This window comes from Rhinolophus hipposideros (genome assembly GCF_964194185.1).
Source record: "Rhinolophus hipposideros genome assembly, chromosome: 15".
NCBI classification, from domain to species: Eukaryota; Metazoa; Chordata; class Mammalia; order Chiroptera; family Rhinolophidae; genus Rhinolophus; species Rhinolophus hipposideros.
Genome location: NC_138061.1, coordinates 23770590 through 23788521, shown reverse-complemented (window position 1 = coordinate 23788521; position 17932 = coordinate 23770590). Strand labels below are relative to the sequence as shown.

The following is a 17932-nucleotide window of genomic DNA, read 5'->3' as shown; positions in this document are numbered from 1 at the left end:
CTTGGGCAAGTCACTTAACCTTCATCAGCTCAGTCTTGTCTGAAAAGTGGAGATGGTAACAGCACTCACTTCGCAGGGAGTGTGGAGAGGACTAACAAGCTCATGGATGTAGGGTGCTGAGCCAACTCTGTCTTGGAAGATGGGTTGCTGTGTGTCTGGGGTGGAAGGCCTAACTGGCAAGTTCATATTTTGAGGGGAAATGGAGTTGTGTCAGAAAGAAACTTATTTGGGCATAGGCTCCCTAATCTTGGTGTGGCCCCTTTTAAGTAGGGCAGCCGAGGGAAGCTGATTCTGGGATAAGCTAGCCTGGAGGGCCCAGGGCAGTGGGGGAAAGATGTCAACCTCCCATGTGGGATTGGGAGGACCTTGGGCCATCTCTGCTTACTCATTTGCTCTGCAATTACCCGGTTGGGCCACATATCCTCCCTTAGCATCTGCAAGCATTTTGGTTGCATGTAAATAAATATAAGGCCTCCTTCTTCTCTAACATGGAGGCATCTTTCTATCTACTGCTGTGCATTTCCACTCCCAAGGGCAAGTTTATTTTTTACTTGGGAAACGTATGTTTGTTTACGGACACATATGTAATTTTGCATGGTTTATGAAAATGTGTGTATATGTGTGTTTTCTGCCATCCTGAGGTCTTTGGGTGAAAGGGGATGTGGAATGCCATGCATCGGGCAGGTATTCCGTCTTCTAGGTAGTGTATATACTTGAAGAAGTGATCAGATGTGAGCAGGTACGTGTCCACCCGTGCCCGTGAGCAGGGAGAACTCAAGCCAGGCCTGAGTGTGTTAGGATCCATGGTCCTGAGGCACAGGTGTGTATATAGACTTTCGCCCAAAGGGCCCCATAGGCATCACCCTGCACTCTGTTGGCAAATGGATGGACTGTACTGAACCTGCCTCCACGGGTGGCCTGGGTCCAAGGCGAGGGAGACTGAGGCTGGGAGCCCTTACGCCCTCAGGCTGTGTGGGAGTTGCCACTCAGAACCCTCACACGCCCTTTGAAGAGGAGCCTGGACTCCCAATCTTGGAGTCTTGCCCCCGTCTTCTACCTGCCTGTCTTGCGGGATCTCTCAGTGTCTGTCTGTCTCTCATTTGCTCTAGTCGAGGTATACACTGATCCTGCCCACATTAGAGGAGGTGGAGGTTTGCATCTGGTCTGGACTTTAAGAGGTATGGGGGCCAGAGGGAACATGGTGTGGGGGTCAGGGGAAATAGCTGGGGGGTGGCGGTTAGAGACTATTCAGAGAGTGGGTTCCTAAGGGCCAGCGAGCGGAAAAGGAGGAGGTGGCTCAGGCTTCCAATGGGAAACCAAGAGGCTAACAAGAGTCTCAGAGCCTGGATCACTTCCACCACGGGCCACTGCTGGGTTTGGGGGCTGAGGCCCCGTGGCATGGAGGGTCAGGCACTCAGTGGAAGGGGGCACTTTTTCTAGCTCTTGGAAAAACAAAGAGTAGATCGGGTAGTAAAACAAAAGCAAAGGAGACCTGGAAGCACCTGACAGCCCTAATTCATCACGGCCCAAGTTTTTTCCTGTGTTCCCATTATATTTGTTTGTAAAAGTGGAAATCAATTTTGAAGGTAATTTTCTGGAAAGAATGGAAGGGAGGTGGGAGGGCCGGATAAGGCAGAGATGGTAAAAGGAAAAATTTAGGCCAGGCACAGCCCAGGGGCAGCTCTTGGCAAGGTGAAAGAAAATTGCATATTCAATCTCCATCCATGAATCTCCCTCACTGCTGCCCGCCTCCTGCTTGAAAACAATGAAGGCTTTTTCCCAACGCTGGGTAGGGCCTTGGTATCAGCCTCACTTTAACTTCAGGGTCATTAATTCCCTGATTATTGAAGGAGAAGAGAGGGTTACAGCATCGTCAATTCCAAAGGCACCCCCCCCATGTGATCAGGCCGTGGCTGGGGTGCAGTGGGGAGGTGGGGCAGCCAGGGTGGGGTGAGGTGTTGTTTCAGAAGAGCAAAAAGGGTGGGGAGGGACGAAATGGAGAGCCAACTGGACTGGGGGAAGGAAACCAGGAGGAGGGTGGAAGAAGGCAGTCATTACTGCATACCTCTGTTGTGTTGTTATTGCAAATTAAAAGTAGCATGTTCCACTCCACAGCTATCTTTGGGGAGGGAGGGGCACTGAGGGAGGTGGGGGATCTTATCATTGCTTCTTCAGCAGACCAGCCGTGGTGTCACCGTGTGAGGTGACATTTGAATTTACAATTCCGCTGAGAAAAGCCATTAATTCACAAATTAACATTTCTCCCTCTCCCTCTCTCTTTAACACTCTCTCCCTCTCTCACATGGATGTGCAAGCAATTGAAAAGACAAAGGAAATAGCCTTAAGGAAGAGACTTTACTGCTAGTCTGTCTGTGCTGAGATTGCTCCCCCTGCTTCCAGATAGATAAACCAATTACCTGAGCAGCTCTGCTCCTGGCCGCCCGGGATCGCCTCCTTTTGTAGGCTGCATCCGTGCTGGATTACACACGGGGCATCTCATTAATGTAAACCAGGCATGCCCTGGTCACCAGTCTCTCTTCCCGCTCTCTTTCTGGAGAGGAATTGGGAGCAGTGCTGGTGGCAGAAAAGGGAGGACCCCAGGGTAGAGGAGAGATTGCTCCAGGCCCCACTGCCAGGCCTGGGGACTTTGGACACAGCCTGCGGTCCCAGAGGAGGCTGATGGAGGAAGTCTGCAGGTGAGGGCTCCCTGGTAGGTTTGCATGGGCAGACATTTAGAGACAGAGAGGAGCTGGAGACTGACTCTCTCAGGCCCACAGCGCCTGACCTCTGTGACTTTTTGGTCCAGATGCAGGGGATGGCAGAAGCAGAGAGGGATCTGAGTGCTGCCTGCATGGGAAGAGCTTAGGGAGGTTTCGCTGAGTACACACCATTTTAGTGGGACAAGATTCAGCCTGAAGGACCTAGGAGGGGTGCCATGGAGGGCCCAGAAGACACAGTGAGGTTGCACCATGTTGGGTAACCAGAACGAGGTTGCACTGATTCTAGCACTTGGGCACCATTCTATCTGGTCACTGCCTAATCCTTACACACACACACACACACACACACACACACACACACACAGAGCCATCCGATTCCCTTCTTAGAGAACCCCCACCCAGGAGTGTAGACCTGGGGTCACTTGCCCTCAGAGCTGTGAAGTGAGCTCACGTCCTGGGCAGGGAATCGCAGAGCCTCTTTTTACTTTCACTCTCCTCCAGGCCCTGGCCAGGCTCTATAAGAAGACATATTGGCAAAGGGAAGCCGAGCAGAGTTTGAGTTTCTCTAAGGAGAGGTGCTCTGTGGATTATTGCTAGAAGTATATGATTTCTCACATACTAGACTGCCCCTCATGAGGCAGGTCCTATGAAAGCCCAGAAACTAAATCTACAGGAAGGTAATCGTCTGTCTAGACAAGTGCCTGAGTTTAACTACATTAACAAAGCTCAACCTATGTTCATTCTCCAACAAATTTTCAAACTCTGGCTAATGTCCACTCCAGTCCAAGAAAGAGCTAAGGTTCAAAGGTCAGCATTTGCTAAGACACCAAAAAAAAATCCACTTATGAACACACATTCATTGTTATGATTATATCTTCCCAGTAACCTGGGAAATCAGACCGTTCATACTGAGGGGAGAATTTTTCTATCTTAGTTGGATCGCATATTTTAGCCAAACTCTGGGCACTGTTGGCAGTGAGCCTGTGAAACACTGACCGTGTCGTTATGCAGAGGTAGGTGTAGGTTAATGTCAATGTTTTATTAAGACCTTTCGTTTGGGCCCTGTGTATACGTGGATTTACTTTTTTCTGTGGGGAAGGACCAGGGGTTAGCCATGGTGGTGGGTAGCTGACATGGGTGCATGAATTTGTCCATAAATCCCTGCGTTTATACCAGAGACGATAGCTAAATCATTAACTACCTCAGGTTCCCAGCCAGTTCGTGCTGTTGTGGATAAAGAGTTATATTTGCTTGTATGAAGAAATATGTTGTGATTTAGCACAAAATAATTTTTTTTTCATGAAGTGCCCAAAAGTCAGAATAAATAGTCGACCCCACAGCCCAGGAGAGACGTATAGAGTTGCCATAGAGAGGGCTATGTGTGCCCCTCTACCACTGGAAATTGAGGTGGGTGTAGCACAGTATTACAACTTTCTCCGCAAAGGCCTCAGGTCCTCCTCCCCACCGCATCCATACGCGCCTGCGCACCTGTATGCACACCATCTTGTCACACTACGTCTCCAATCCTAGTCTTCCACTTGGCATCTACTTTCCAGCCCTGCAGGTAGGCATCATTCTCCTTCCCCCACCCGGCAAGGGCACCAAGCGAGAAATCCGCTGCCTCAGCACTGCCCTTCTCCCCCAAGTGCAGGCCGTGGACAGGAGGGAGGAGCCAGGCTCTGAGGCTGTCCCCCAGGCCCTGCTGCTGCTTGTGGACTGGCCTCCCTGGGCACCTCCTCCTCTGCAGGCCAGCAGGCAGCTGAGAAGGGCAAGGGCATGGGGGACCCCTCAGGGAAAGGGTTTGGAGAGAAGGGAGGCTGGGGAGACCCAGGAGTGCTGCCTACCAGGGGACCGGGTCTCAGCAGCCTCACTGACCATTGTGGCTGCACAAGGAGCCCTGAAGCCCAGGGAAGGACGCTTCCCCTGCCTGCCTTCCCCAGGGCCATGGTGGCTGGAGGGCTCTCCAGGACCCTCCCCATTTTGCCCCTTGGAGGTAGAAAGGCAAGGAGGGTTGGGAAAGAGTTGGGGGAGGGCTGGGAGACAGCTCGAGCCTCAGAGCTGAGTTGCAGCAGAGCCAGTAATTCAAACCATCCTGACCCTTCAGTGAACCCGAACCTGCTGACCTTGACAGCACTAGACAAGGGAGGCCTCACAAACCTCCACCTTCCTGGAGGCCTCGCCTTCTCTCCCTCCCTTTCTTGGAGCCCTGTAGCCCAGCCTCCAGGTGTCTTCTAATTTGGCCATCCCCGGGAAATGTCAGCATCCCTCCCTCCCCGAGGCACCTGCCTCACAGCAGCACCCTTTGTGCTCATCTCCACCCGGAGACAAGTGCGTGGGCATCTCACAGGGGCCTTTCCAGGGTCAGCGGAGGCTTTCTCCTTTAAACAGAGCTTGTACATCTTGCCCAGGCTCCTCCTGCCCCAGGCTTCACCTTTTTCAGTACTGGCTACAGAGTGTGTGTGTGTGCGCGCGTGTGTGCTTATTTGCACGTGTGTGTGTGTGTGTGTGTGTGTGTGTGTGTGGTCTGAGTGCACACAGGGGCTGGGATAAAATGTGATCGAGACACAGCAGAGGAGGGAGGGAGGAAAAGCCTAAGGAAAGCTGCCCCAGCAATCTGCATTAAAGTAAATGTAGTTTATGAAGTTTATGCTTTCCTCCCAGGGAGAGTTGGATTCTATCCAACAGCCTCCCAGAGCCTGCCAAACGGCTCCTGAAGCAGTAAGTGCAGGCAGGAGCGTGGGCAAGCCAGCGACAGAGGGAGAGATGCATGGACACGTGTGCTTACCTACATACACACACGTGTGTGCGGGCACACACCTCTCTCTCTCTCTCTCTCTCTCTCTCTCTCTCTCTCTCTGTCTCTCTCTCTCTCTGTGTCTTTCTCTCTCTGTCTCTCTCTCTCTGTCTCTCTCTGTCTCTCTCTCTCTCTCTTTCACTGGCTCACACAGATCTCCCTAGGCCCCACAGACTTCGAAGACTGGGATGGAGGGACGCAGACAGTGTGATAGGAGTGACTCCAGGAGCTTCCCTTTCTCTCCCACTTCCCTTCCCACCCCTACCCCCATCTCCTTTGGTAGTGTGGCCAACCCAGATACATGGGCAGTGTGGACACCTGGTGGACTATTGGTGTGGTAAGCTGGGCCGAGGGCAGTGTGGACCACTGGGGCAACAAGCTTGTGGAAGTACTCTGGATGAGGGGCAGTATGGGTGCTCTTGGGGTGGTGGGTATGAGGTCTAGGGAATAAAAGACATCAGGACGTGGTCTGCCAGAAACCTGCCTTTTTTCTGATGCTGGGCATCCATTTTTCTCTGGCACCTTGGACTAGACCGAGTAGATACCTTACAGCTGCTGAAGACAGCTGCTGGACTCTCTTCAGGAGAAACAATAAGAGACAGTATTTTTCTTTCCTGGAAATTCAAAAGAAATAAATGGTTGAGAACGTTAGGATATGGGAGCTCTTAGAGGGACTTATAAGCAAGCTGGAAGAAGCTTTCTAGATTCTTCTTCCTGTGCACAAGCACATGGATTCATGTGTATGTGTACCAATAATTCTTAAATGGGCGATAAGGATCCTTGACTTTAGAGGAAAGGGTTGTATGGAGGAGAAAAATGGCTGGAGAGGGCAGTAAGATGTAGCAAAGGCCTTTGCTCAGGCCTGTCGGGTAGGCAACATCTGGTCTCCTGCCCCTGTGCTTCCGAGACCTGCCTTCGCTGGGGATGGGCAGTGGGAGAACTCGATCTCCCGCCTCTTCCTGGGAACTTCTTGTCCCTTTTCAAGTTCTGCGAGGAGCTGGAACAGAGGAGGGCAACAGAGGTAGAGTCATCCGAAGGCAGAGATTGGAGGGAAGAAGAGAACAGAAGGGAAAGTGAAGGAAGGGCAGATATTGCCCACTGTGGAGGCTACTCTGGGAAGCCAGGAAATGCTCGGCATGGAGGGCAGCTGAAACTGGCCAGGGATGGCTTTTGCCCTTTTCTTCCCTTCTCTCTCCTTTCCCCTCTTTTCCTTCCCCTCCTTATCCCTCCCTTCTTCCCTCCACACATCTTTATTGGTTCCGGTAATAGCGTTGATTTACATGCCAGGCAAAGCCTTGCTACACACACAAAAAGAAAACCCCAGCCTTGGCGGTGTGGCAGTGTCAGCTCTCGCTGTTGTTCGACAGTGTAAAATTAAATTAATAAAGCCCCCAACACAGGAAAACATAACAGGAAATTAATGGCCTTTACTGTCGCTCTGATGCAGTCATTTGCAACCCTGCTTTCCGCACCAAAGACTTCATAAATGCAAGCAGTTTCTCTAAACAAGCATACTTAGAGCGGCCTGGTATGTAATTTTTCGTCTTGCTTGTGTCCTCTGAGTTAACAAAGCCCCCTTTCCTTCTGGCTCCAGAGAGGTTTCTAACTGGTTCTGGCCCCAGCTGGAGTCCAGGACCTTGCAGAAGGCTCCAGCCCATCCCTGAGAGCTCACAGAGGGCTGAAGGAGGACTCAGGTCCTACACAGACAGACCCTCAGCCAGCCCTTCTTCCTCACCAGCGGCCAGTGGCTGGAGTGGCCTGCCAGCAGGCCAGCGGGAAGACACTGCGCATGCTCTCAGGCAGGAAAGTTGATCACTCTGGGGAATTCACCTAAACCCACCCACTGCTCACTCCTCCCCTCTCTCTGTGCATTTGTCTTGTTGCCACTACCTGTTCGCCCCCTTGCCGTTGTGTTGCCTCTGGCCTCCTCTCCTCCTCCCTCCTCTGTACTTGCTCATCTGCTTTGTATTTCTTCCAGTATGGGTGGTGCACACTCAGGCTGGTCGTGTTGGCAGTGGGTTGCCCATGCCCTTCTTTCCTAGGTAACCTAGGGGTTCGGGAGAAGGGAGGGAGCTAACATTCAAAACAGGGAAAGGAACTGTACTGGTATAATTCTCTGGGGTTCTAGGGCTCCCCCATACCTCCCTCTTCTATCTTGGTTCGTTAGGAACTACGAGGACCCTACATGATTATTCAACCTATCACTCTGTCCTTGGGAAGATTTCCTATAAACTGAAAGTCTGTGATTTTGCTTTGGTGTGTAAATAGGTGAACTATTGAGAAAACTTACATTTACTTCTTGGGGGATATTTGTATCATGTGGGCCCCAGTGTCCACTGTGTTAGAAGGTATGATAGGAGCAAAGAACCAGGATGTGAATCTCCACAAACTTACAATATGACATCTGATTTTTTGTGTGTTTTTTTAGCAGCCATGTCAGACTCAAACTCATATTGAGTTCGTGGTCAACTAAAACCTTGAGATCTTTTCCACGTCAATTGCTATCAAGCCAGGTCTACCCCGTTCTGCGCTTGTGTGATTGATTTTTTTAAAACCTACACATAGGGTATTCCATTTCATCTCGTTGGTTTGGCTCTTAATTCCACCCGATTAAAATCGTAAGCATGTCTTCTCTATCACCGTCCTAGTAGTTTTTTAAAAGAGTTATTTTCCTTTAAAGTAAAGGAGAGCCGCAGGGCCCACTGGTGGAGACCTCCTTCCTTGTTGCGATACATGAATGCTTTAGGTGCTACTGAGTCCAGCAGCCATAACCATGTCACTTTTCTTCATATTGTCCATAAAGTTAGGAAGGAGATTCTTTGTCAAATGTTAACATTCACTACATTCACAGCATTTCTTTAGTCAATCGATAAAAAACTCCAGTTGAAGTCAGTATGCAGATTGAGTGCCTACTGTGTATGAAGCATGGCAGGGCTGATTTACAAAGGTAAACAGGACACAGTACTTGACCTCATGAAGCTTCTAATCTAGTAGGAAGATAGATGTACACATCATTATACAAGCAGAATGTGATAGGCGCTATGATCCAGTTATAAAATGCTATGATGAATGTTTCTGTTTTTGTTTTTGTTTTTTAAAGGGCAGTTGCTTCCAACCAGGGCCCTTGAAGTCTTAGCGGGGATGGCACTTGATCTAAGCACTGATCTCTAGTTAATGTGACGTAACTTATTCTTAGTGAATACACGCAGGCTCCAGGGTATCACCATTTTCTTTTCTAGTGCCCATAAATTATAACAATTTCTTCTAAAAGATTTCCAGACCTTACCATTAAATTTATCAGAGTGTTATTTGTGTAAGCTTACCTTTTTTTGCAAGGCAGGATAGCACTGGGCTTTGTCACTGCCTCACCTTTTCATTGTGACTTCTCAAGGATTATCAACAAAAATCTTAGGATCCTATTTACCTTTGTCCCTAGGGTCCTGCTATATGATTTATCTGGACCTAGGAAAGTGAACTCAAATGGTTAGGAGTACCTGCCTGCCCCTTCCTGACCTGGGCAGCTCCTCCTGGTCCCATTTTGAAGATTCTTTTCTTTGGTGGACAAGACAAAGGCAAGCTGGAGGTTGGAGAAGTTCTGCCTTCTCTCTTTTCTCTCAGTATTACATCCTCTTCCCCAGCACTGAGCCTACACCTGCCTTCGTTTTTGTTCTTTCTCCAAAGAGAGCTACCAAGGCCCTTTTTTGTTGTCTCAGCTTTTGTCTTCCTGACAGGCTCATGCTACTCTTATACCCACCTTGGTTATGGTCTCCTCCTTCCATCTATCGGTTGTGTGTCCTTTACAAGAGGAAAAAAAATAAGTTTTGTCTGATAAAAAGTGTGATATGTGCTCATTATAAAATATTTGGAAGATACAGTAAATTTTTTAAAAAATCACCCATAATCTCATCACTGAGAGATAACCACTGTTGGAATTTGGTATATTCTTTTACAGTCTTTTTTGTCTATGCATGTATAATTTTATACATATAATTTTTTATCAAAATTGGAATGATATTGTATATACAGCTTGTCTTGCTATTTTCACTTAACATTATATAGGACCATTTTCACATATCATTAAATATTCTTTGAAAACATGATTTTTTAATGGCCGCATAATCTTCCACTGTTCGGTGTACATGTCCTTTTAAAATCTAGGCTCATCATATTTTAAAGCTTATTCGTGTGCAACAACAGTGATTTTCCTTAAATGTCCTCTCTTTCCGCCCCTCCCCCACTCTTCCTCTCTCTACTTTGTCAGGTTGATTCTTTGAGCTTGTAAAGGAGGAATTTCATGTTTAGAGCATCCTATCTTTCTGGAATTATGTTCCCTTCTAGAATCTCTTGCCATGGGATCACATGACCATTCCTTCCCTTAACACATAGCAGTTTGCTTTCCTCAATCGGATTCTGTCCAGTGCCCCTTCCTTTGCTACTGTCAACTCTAGACATGGTTGCTTTCTCCTCATCACTTCCCTTTTATCAGTTTTTCTATCTTGGTCAAAATTAAGCAATTTGAAATAATGGAAAGGGCTCTGGGGTGAGAACCTCTGTTCCCATCCTAACAATGACTAGCTGTGTGACATGGAGAAATTACTTAACCTTTCCGGGCCTCTTTGTTTTTTTAATCTCTAAGAGGGAATGGATTAAGTGATCTCTATACTTTCCAGCTGTAAAATGTGATGACACTGACTCCAGAAGAGCAATTTCCTTTGTTGCTTCTTTTTCCTTTTAAAAGGTAAAACATTGAGTAAGGCAAGTTAAGAGTTTATTAGTCTTTGCTTTTGCAGTCCTATTCAACAAATCAGCCAACATTTTTTATCACCTACTATGTGTCATACCCAATGTTACGCTTAGAAAGATGAAAGAGGTGGGTCCCTGCCTTCAAAATGGGCATGATAATAGAAGCTCCCTGCTTAAGTTCTTGTGAAAATTAAATGAGTTAATATATGTAAAATTCTTAGATAGGTGCCTAATATATAGTAAGCACTTAATGTTAGCTGCTGTTATTGTAAGGATGTACATTAAGCAGAGTGTCTGGCACCATAATAGAAACTGGATCGATTTTAGTTATTATTATTATTTCTACAATAGAGGTTTGGATAGATGGCTATTGGAACACAGAGAAAGGAGAAATTAGTAATGCTGAAGGAGGAACTAGCGACCCTCTAGTGTACATCTGAGGAAACTCAATCCAGAAAAGCTCAAGGGACTTGGCCAAGGTCATATGGCACATGAGCAACAAAACTAGGATTTCAACCCAGTAGATAGTACTGACAATCCAGCATTTAAGTTAGGGTCACTGATGCAGTTGGTGCCCACAGAGGCACAGGAACATAGTCATGCCAATGCCCACCTTTCACTCTATCGTGAATTCATGGAGTGCTTGAAGCTGGGCTTGGTCTAGGAGAGCCCCTTGGTGATGGGTTGCCAGGGCTGAAAGGCTGACCAGAACCTTCTTTTGGGGCCAGATTTCCAAGGGCTTCTTCATAGCCTCTGCTTCAGCTTGTCTTGGGTTTCCTGGCCAGGGCAGCCTCACAGATTGTCCAGTTTAAGGATGGGAGGCCATGGGATATGTTACCCCAGCTCCTTAGACAGTGTTTCCGCCAGCATGGTCTCCAGCCCAGCCTCTTCCTAGCACACTGCAGCACCTGCTTTCCTGCTCTCTCCTCCATTTCGTATCTATTTCTCCTTTCCATCATGCTTCCCCTCACCCTCTCTTCCTCACTTCTTTCCTCTCCCCTCCCCCTTTCCTGTCACCTGCCCTTCTCTCCTCATTCCCTCACGCTCTTTCCCTTTCTTTTCTACTTCCCTCTCCCCTTCTCCCCATCCTCTCCCCATTCCATGAATCCTTTCTCTTCTCCCAGTCGGGAAAGCAGCCCCATTCCTGGTCCCAAACCTCACTCCCTGTTCTCAATCAGATGGGAGGGCCAGGGTGGCAGCCCAGACCTCATTCATCCTGCCGCCGTGGGGGTGGGGCTGGGGCTGCACAGGCGGGCTGCCCTGAATGACAAGCGGAGATATTGATCGCATTCTGAACTCAGCCCAGCCGATAGAAGGTAATTAATGACTCCATTTGCCTCAGTACCGAGGAGAACAATTGAGTTTGAAACTGCAACAACTGGCAGCTGGGGAGACTGGGGGACAGCCTGGGTGTGAACCCCTCAGAAGGGGAAAGGGGTGTTAGAGGAGCTAAGGAGGAGAGAGAGGGGGGCAGAGGCCATTGGTCAGAATGGTATGGAATAAACATTTACACAGAGCCCCCAACGCCAACCACAGCTGATCCTTCCTGCTCCCTCCAGCCCCCCAGAGGCCTGCCGCCCATCACCCACTGCTCCCACTTCCTCCACGCTTTTCTCTTTTCTTCCTGTATCACTCTTTCAGGTCATTTTCTGTCTGTGGATGAAATAAGACTTACTTTCCCCAAACTTGCTTTCTGTCAGCTATGTGATCTTGCACATGCTTTTAACTCTCCCTGAGCTTGTTTCCTCTGTGGTAAAATTGAACTAATGGTATCTGTTTTGCATGTGTTCTGTAAGGATTAGAGAGAGCGTGTGTAAAGCATCTCAAGTCTCCCTAGTACCTAGTTAGTGCTCAATAAATGATGATAATGACAATCTTTGACAAAGAAGGCAAATTTGATAGAGTGGAGACCGCTTTGGATTCAGACATCCCTGAATTCAAATATCCAGTCTTTGCTACTTACTAGTTGGATGATATTGAACAAATAATTTTGCCTCTCATCTGAAAAATGAGAATAATATCAATAATAATAATTTTGTAAATTTGAATGGGTTTAATTAGCTTATGCAAAAGCCCTAATATCATCAGTTTCCCCATAGACAGGTAAATATTTGTATTTGGATTTATGAAACTGAAGTTAAGTTTTTTTACGATACTTTTAAAAAGTCCCCTCAAATGCCTCATTCCTACTGCCTGGGTTTGGTGGGCGGCTCCTGCACATCCCATCTTGGTTTTGTAGACTTTGATGACTTTGGCACTTTCTGACCAAGGAATGGCATTATTTCATTCTGCCTATTACCATCACCCCCACCTACCTTTTGGTCAGTGCAGGAGAATTTCTCTTGCCCCTCGCAGTCACAGCTTTGGGAATTTGGGCAGAAGATCCGCACATGAAGAGGACAGAACACTTCTATTTTGTCCCTCATCCCTAGCTCTCATCCTTTAAACATGGCGTTCAGTGACTTCCCCATTTCCAAGCTACTGAGACCTCACTGGACAGCCTTACTTGTGATTGGCCATAGAGAGGTTCTAGTCTGGGGTCAGAGAAGTAGAAGGTAGAGCTCTGCTCCAGAGAAGCCCAGGAATAAATAGATGGGGAGTGACAAGGCTAAGTGAATGAGGAGATCAGATCTTTTTATTGAGGAGTAAAAGACATTTTTATTAATGATTCTAGAAGTAGTACGTGCTTTTTGTACAAAGCCTGGATGATATGAAAAAACTTAGATGAGAAGAAAATAATTTGCTCATGATCAGGAAGTAACCACTGTTACCATGTGGGTGGCTCTCCTGCCGGTCAAGATGATCTTTGGTTTTGCAGCTGTCTTCATTTGCATGGAGATTGGGGCCCTGCTGCTGGAGCCCATGCTCAGGACGTTGGCTGGGCAGGCAGCTGCTGCTGCTCACTGGTTTAATCCACAGCTGATTACAGGACACCTTCCCTGTGCCACGCTCCCTGGTGGACATGTCCTTGAGCTAGCCACTTCTCATTTAAGCTGCAGCTCATTTACTCCAAGCCTCAGTTTTCTCATCAGTAAAAAAGGGATTATAATCCCCACCCAAATAACCCAAGGTTTTTGAAAGCTTTTTATTAACTGCTAAACAAATATGAAGCAATTAGAGGGGAAGACAATATGAACCTTTGTTCCCCTTGGAAGAGTAATGTACGGCAAAGTTTTAACTCAGCAGTTTGTTTAATTTAATTTACTTATATCTGCCTCATTCCATGCTGTAGTGGACAAAGCTTCTGGAATGGGCTCCAGTCCTTGGAGTCTACTACCTAGTTGTGTGACCTTGAACTTGTCACCTCCCCTCCTCCACCTCATTGCCCACCCCACTAGTTTTCATTACTGTAAAATGAAGACTTCGGACCAGGTGTCCTCTAAACACTCTGGGCAGTCAGTTCAGGGGCTGCAGCATCAGTATAGGGAGAGGTACAAGACAGAGAAATGGGGATGCTGAAAACCGTGGCTCAGATGGCGCCAAGTGGCCCTCAGCTGGGACCCTGTGTTTGGCACCCAAGCAGCAAAGTGAAATGATGTAGGGGGCAGGTCTGGAATCAGAAAGACCTGAATTGAAATCCTGACTGTATTTACCAGCGGCATGGCCTTGGATAAGCTACTTACTTTCTCTTTCCTCAGTTTCCTTATCTTTAAAATAGGTATCTTAAATCAGTATTTATCTCCCAGGGTTGTTGGGGGCAGGATTAAAAAAGAGCTGTACAAAGTACAGCAGTGGCATGTAATAAGCTCTTAGTACTGTGAGCTGCTAATGGACGGAGGCTGGGGACAGCAGGAAAACAAGGCTGTACTTTCCACATATGGAGACCAACTAGCACACGGTTTGCTCCTTGCTCTGTGCGGTCTTATTAAACCTACAGAACCACATTTTCCAACCTCAGTCAAAAAACGTGGCCTGAGAGTAGGAAAGGATATTGGAAATTAGAATTGTTCCGGAAAGCCCAGGGCATATGACCACCATACTCCAGCCTCTTCCTGGAGCCTTGGCAAGGAGTGGGCTTCTTATCCCATCAAGGTGAAGGCCAAGGTTCTCCTCCGATCAGTTAAGAAAGGTCTTCCCTGGAACCAGCTCCCACCATAGGCAAATAGGCCTGTTTTACCCTAACCCTGCTCTCTCTGACTGGAGCCTTGGTGTGGGGGGTCCAATGCAAAGGTCATCTGGACCTTGTTCTCAAGCAACCTCTCCCAGCTGCTTTGGATGGCAGTTCTGAACTCCAAGGTTAAGTTCTGCTCTTAACTGGGAACACAATATTCTCCGTCCCTTCGGTAGAGGCACTATAGGTGGGCAGGATGGTCTTTTTTTCCTGTGGACCAGAGTCAATGCTTCCAGAAGCTGACAAGCAGTGGGGGTGAGTGAAGAGGAGCTTAGGTCTACCCAGGGGCCTTCTGTGGGTCTTCCCATGTCCTCTGATAGCTAGGGATGCATGGGACTTGCCTGACAAGTGAAAGGGTGTCCTGGGATGCCAAGCCAGTCAGGGGCCAGTCCAGAGAACTTCTGCCAGGGGTCTGGCTTTGAATGCTCCCCAGAGAGCCTCATTCATTCATTCATTGAGTACCTACTGTATGCCCAGCTCTGTGCCTGGCACTAGGACCCCGGAGATGCGTCTGTCATGGTCCCTGCCCACAAGGAGCTCACGAGGGGAAGATGTTATCCAATTACTCACACACTTTCCTTCCCTGCTCACTCAGAAGCCTCTACGAAGTCCTGCTTCTGCCTCCTCCTCTAACAAAAGCCTTTCAGGGGTGTCACAGCGCAGTTCCACCCTCTGCCTGTCACCTCTGAGACTCCACCCTTGAGAAATCCCACTCTGAGCTCTCTCTCCACTGTCCTGAGGAGGTCCCTCCAAGTGGTTGGCACTGTCAACTACTTCATTTTTTCTTTCTTTTTTTCTGTGTTCTCTTGTCTTTTCTCGTCTCCTTTTCCTCCTCTATCCCCTACTTTCCAAACCCACCCCCGTCCAGACTCTGGGCTGCCCTCCTTAGCTGGATACCCAGGCTTCCCGGGAAGCAGAGCCAGCTGATTTTATTCTTGTGGCAAGTGCTCTCTCCCCAGCCAATGCTGCCCTGGGCTCCTAGCATGGAAATATTCTTCCCTTCCTTCCTCTTGCTTTCTGCCCTTCCTCAGGCGTCTCCCAACCTCCTTTCCTCACTCCTTTCCCACCCTTCCTCCTTACCTTCATTCCTCTCTTCCTTCTCTAGCTGAAGGAATTGTGCCATCTGGTCCTCTGGATAGAGCCTGGGAGAGCCCATGGGCTGTTGCCTGATTTGGGAGGCCTGCCTCCCTGTCCCCCACCAATCATGTCACTGCCCTCTCCTTGCCCCTGTGGTTCTTCTCCCTGTTCTCCCAGAACTTTCTTTGTGCTCCTTCACCATTCATCATTGCTGCCACCTTTCCCGCCTCCTTATCACCTTCTTTCTCCTTTGGGAGTTCCCTCAAGCTTTCCATAACCTCTCTCGGGTGTTCTCTGCATGCTTTCATCACACCCGTTTGCTTTGCTGCTCCTCTAGCACCTTCTTTCTCTTCTTCTCTCCCACCCCCTTCCTTCTCTTTTTCCCTTTCCCCGCCTCCATCTGCCACCTCTTCCAGTAGCAGGATTCCTTTTGCCTTTCCTTCCTCCCGCCCTGTTTCTCTCCATTGCTGCCTCTGTAACCTGTCTTATCACCAGGGCCTGAGTACACACAAAAATAAATAAATAAAAAGGTCAGTGAGTGGAGGGAGCAGCAATAACCCCTAAAACAGTACTATCAGTGGAACATGATTGATCAATTGAATTCCATAGCGGCTGAAAAATGTGGGATTAAGTAGTGTATTATACGCACAATGAGTTGAGGCATGGTGTTCATTTCAAGTTCATTTCGCCGGCCTCTGCCACCAGATCAGGCAATCAATAGGGGCAGCAGATATCATATATCACCTCTCTGCGGGCTGGGGAGAGAGCACCATAATCTCTCGCAAATTTAGAGTGACAGATTTGTCAAGATCTGAAGGGCCCCTGAATAAATGAAGGAAAAGAGACTCCTCCAGCCAGTGACCTGAGGACAAAGCTTCAGTTCAGTCCCTACGCATGCACGCGCACACACGCACACACACACACATGCACAGGCTGAGCCAAGGCACACACAGGCATATACACAAATCTACACAGAGGTATGGTATGAGTCTCGCCACACAAGCCTACACCCGTGTACATAATATGTTTGTGAGCACACACTCACAGATAAATGCACACTTTACTCCCCAGAACCCACTGGTGACACGACAATAACCACACACAACGACACTCACTGCCTTTCTCCACCCTGACAGCAGGGCTTCCCAGAAAGGTAGGAGGAATCCAGCAAGAGAGAATTAGACACAATGAAATGGGCAAATAGATATAAGGGGTGGAATCGAGATGATGGCAAATCCTTGAAAGAGGAGCAAGCACAGGAGAAACATGGGAGACGTGGGCGCCTGCTCCTCATGTAATCACACACATCTGTTCAAAAAAGTTCTTTCTCTATCACTTATACATGCCCAGACACTTACTTATCTGAATATTTATGTGTGTGGAAATGTATCTACACAGACAATACTCACACAAAAGGGAAAAATAAATATGCCACACCCTAACTCAAACTCATATGGGGAGATGCGTATATCACTCATATGGAGTGATTCAGACAGAAAATCACTGCAGAGGCTTACACAGAAAAATACACAACCACCAAGTTTTGTGTCCATAGGAACAGAGAACAGAAATACCATTGAGACTGTCCCCGTGTCTCTCTCTGTCCTCCTCAGACTTGATCCTGATTTTCATTTCTCTCTCTCTCTCTCTCTGTCTCTGTCTCTGTCTCTCTCTCTCTGTCTCTCTCTCTCTCTCTCTCTCTCTCTCTCTCTCTCTCACACACACACACACACACACACACACACACACACATACACACACAGGCGCGCGCACACTTTCTTTGCTTTCCCACCCCCTCCAGACTACAGTGGAGGGAAGACAAGAGGTCCCATTAGAAAAGCAGACCCCCATGCTTCGTCTGAGAGGCCAGCAAGAGAGGATGGCTGCAGGTTGAGGTTAATCAATATGTAATATTTTCTATGGTCTCCCGAATGATACTGTATGGTGTTACTGTATATAATGCAATATTGATTATATCATATCGTATAATCACCTATAAACTGATATATATAACAGTTACAGAGAAACACTCTAGGCATGAGCTGGCCGCAGGCCTAAGCCTCCCCAGCTGGTCTTGGCCAAGCTGTGTCTAGGAAAGACCCATCCAGCTTTAGTCCAGGGGAGTTGTTGGGGGGGTTCAGTGAGAAGTGGCAGGACGGCCCACTGTATAGTATGAAACTACAGTGGACCCGATGCAGAAGGGCAGTGCTGGGGCGGGAGGGGAACAGAATGGTGAGAGAGACTGGTTAGGGCAGGACGTGGACAGGATTGGCCTGCGGCCCAGGGAGGGGCACGAGTGTGGCACCCCCATGGCCTTTCCTTCATGGAGCAAGTCTCAGCTTCCTACGGGGACCTGCAGGAGGACCCAGGTGGCTGAGGAACTGGCCTGTGATCGAGGCCTAGCCAGAGTCCAGGCCAGGCACAGAGGCTGAGAGGGTGGACTGGGCACGACAGCATCCACAAAGACACTGTCTTCAGTCTCTGCCC

General features: G+C 48.3%; 1 protein-coding gene across 8 annotated transcripts in view; it reads left to right on the top strand.

Annotated features, from left to right (window-relative positions):
- Positions 1-17932, top strand: part of PAX2 (paired box 2) — a gene marked incomplete at its 5' end in the record, with an annotated part of 78443 nt that overhangs the window by 38191 nt on the left and 22320 nt on the right. For 4 of the 8 annotated variants that reach the window (XM_081074095.1, XM_081074102.1, XM_081074097.1 and 1 more), the window contains one exon: positions 1110-1178. The exons of the other annotated variants lie outside the window; for them this stretch is intronic. In XM_081074095.1, the coding sequence (XP_080930221.1) occupies positions 1110-1178 (69 nt within the window). The remainder of the gene's footprint in view (positions 1-1109; positions 1179-17932) is intronic. 8 annotated transcript variants of the gene reach the window in all.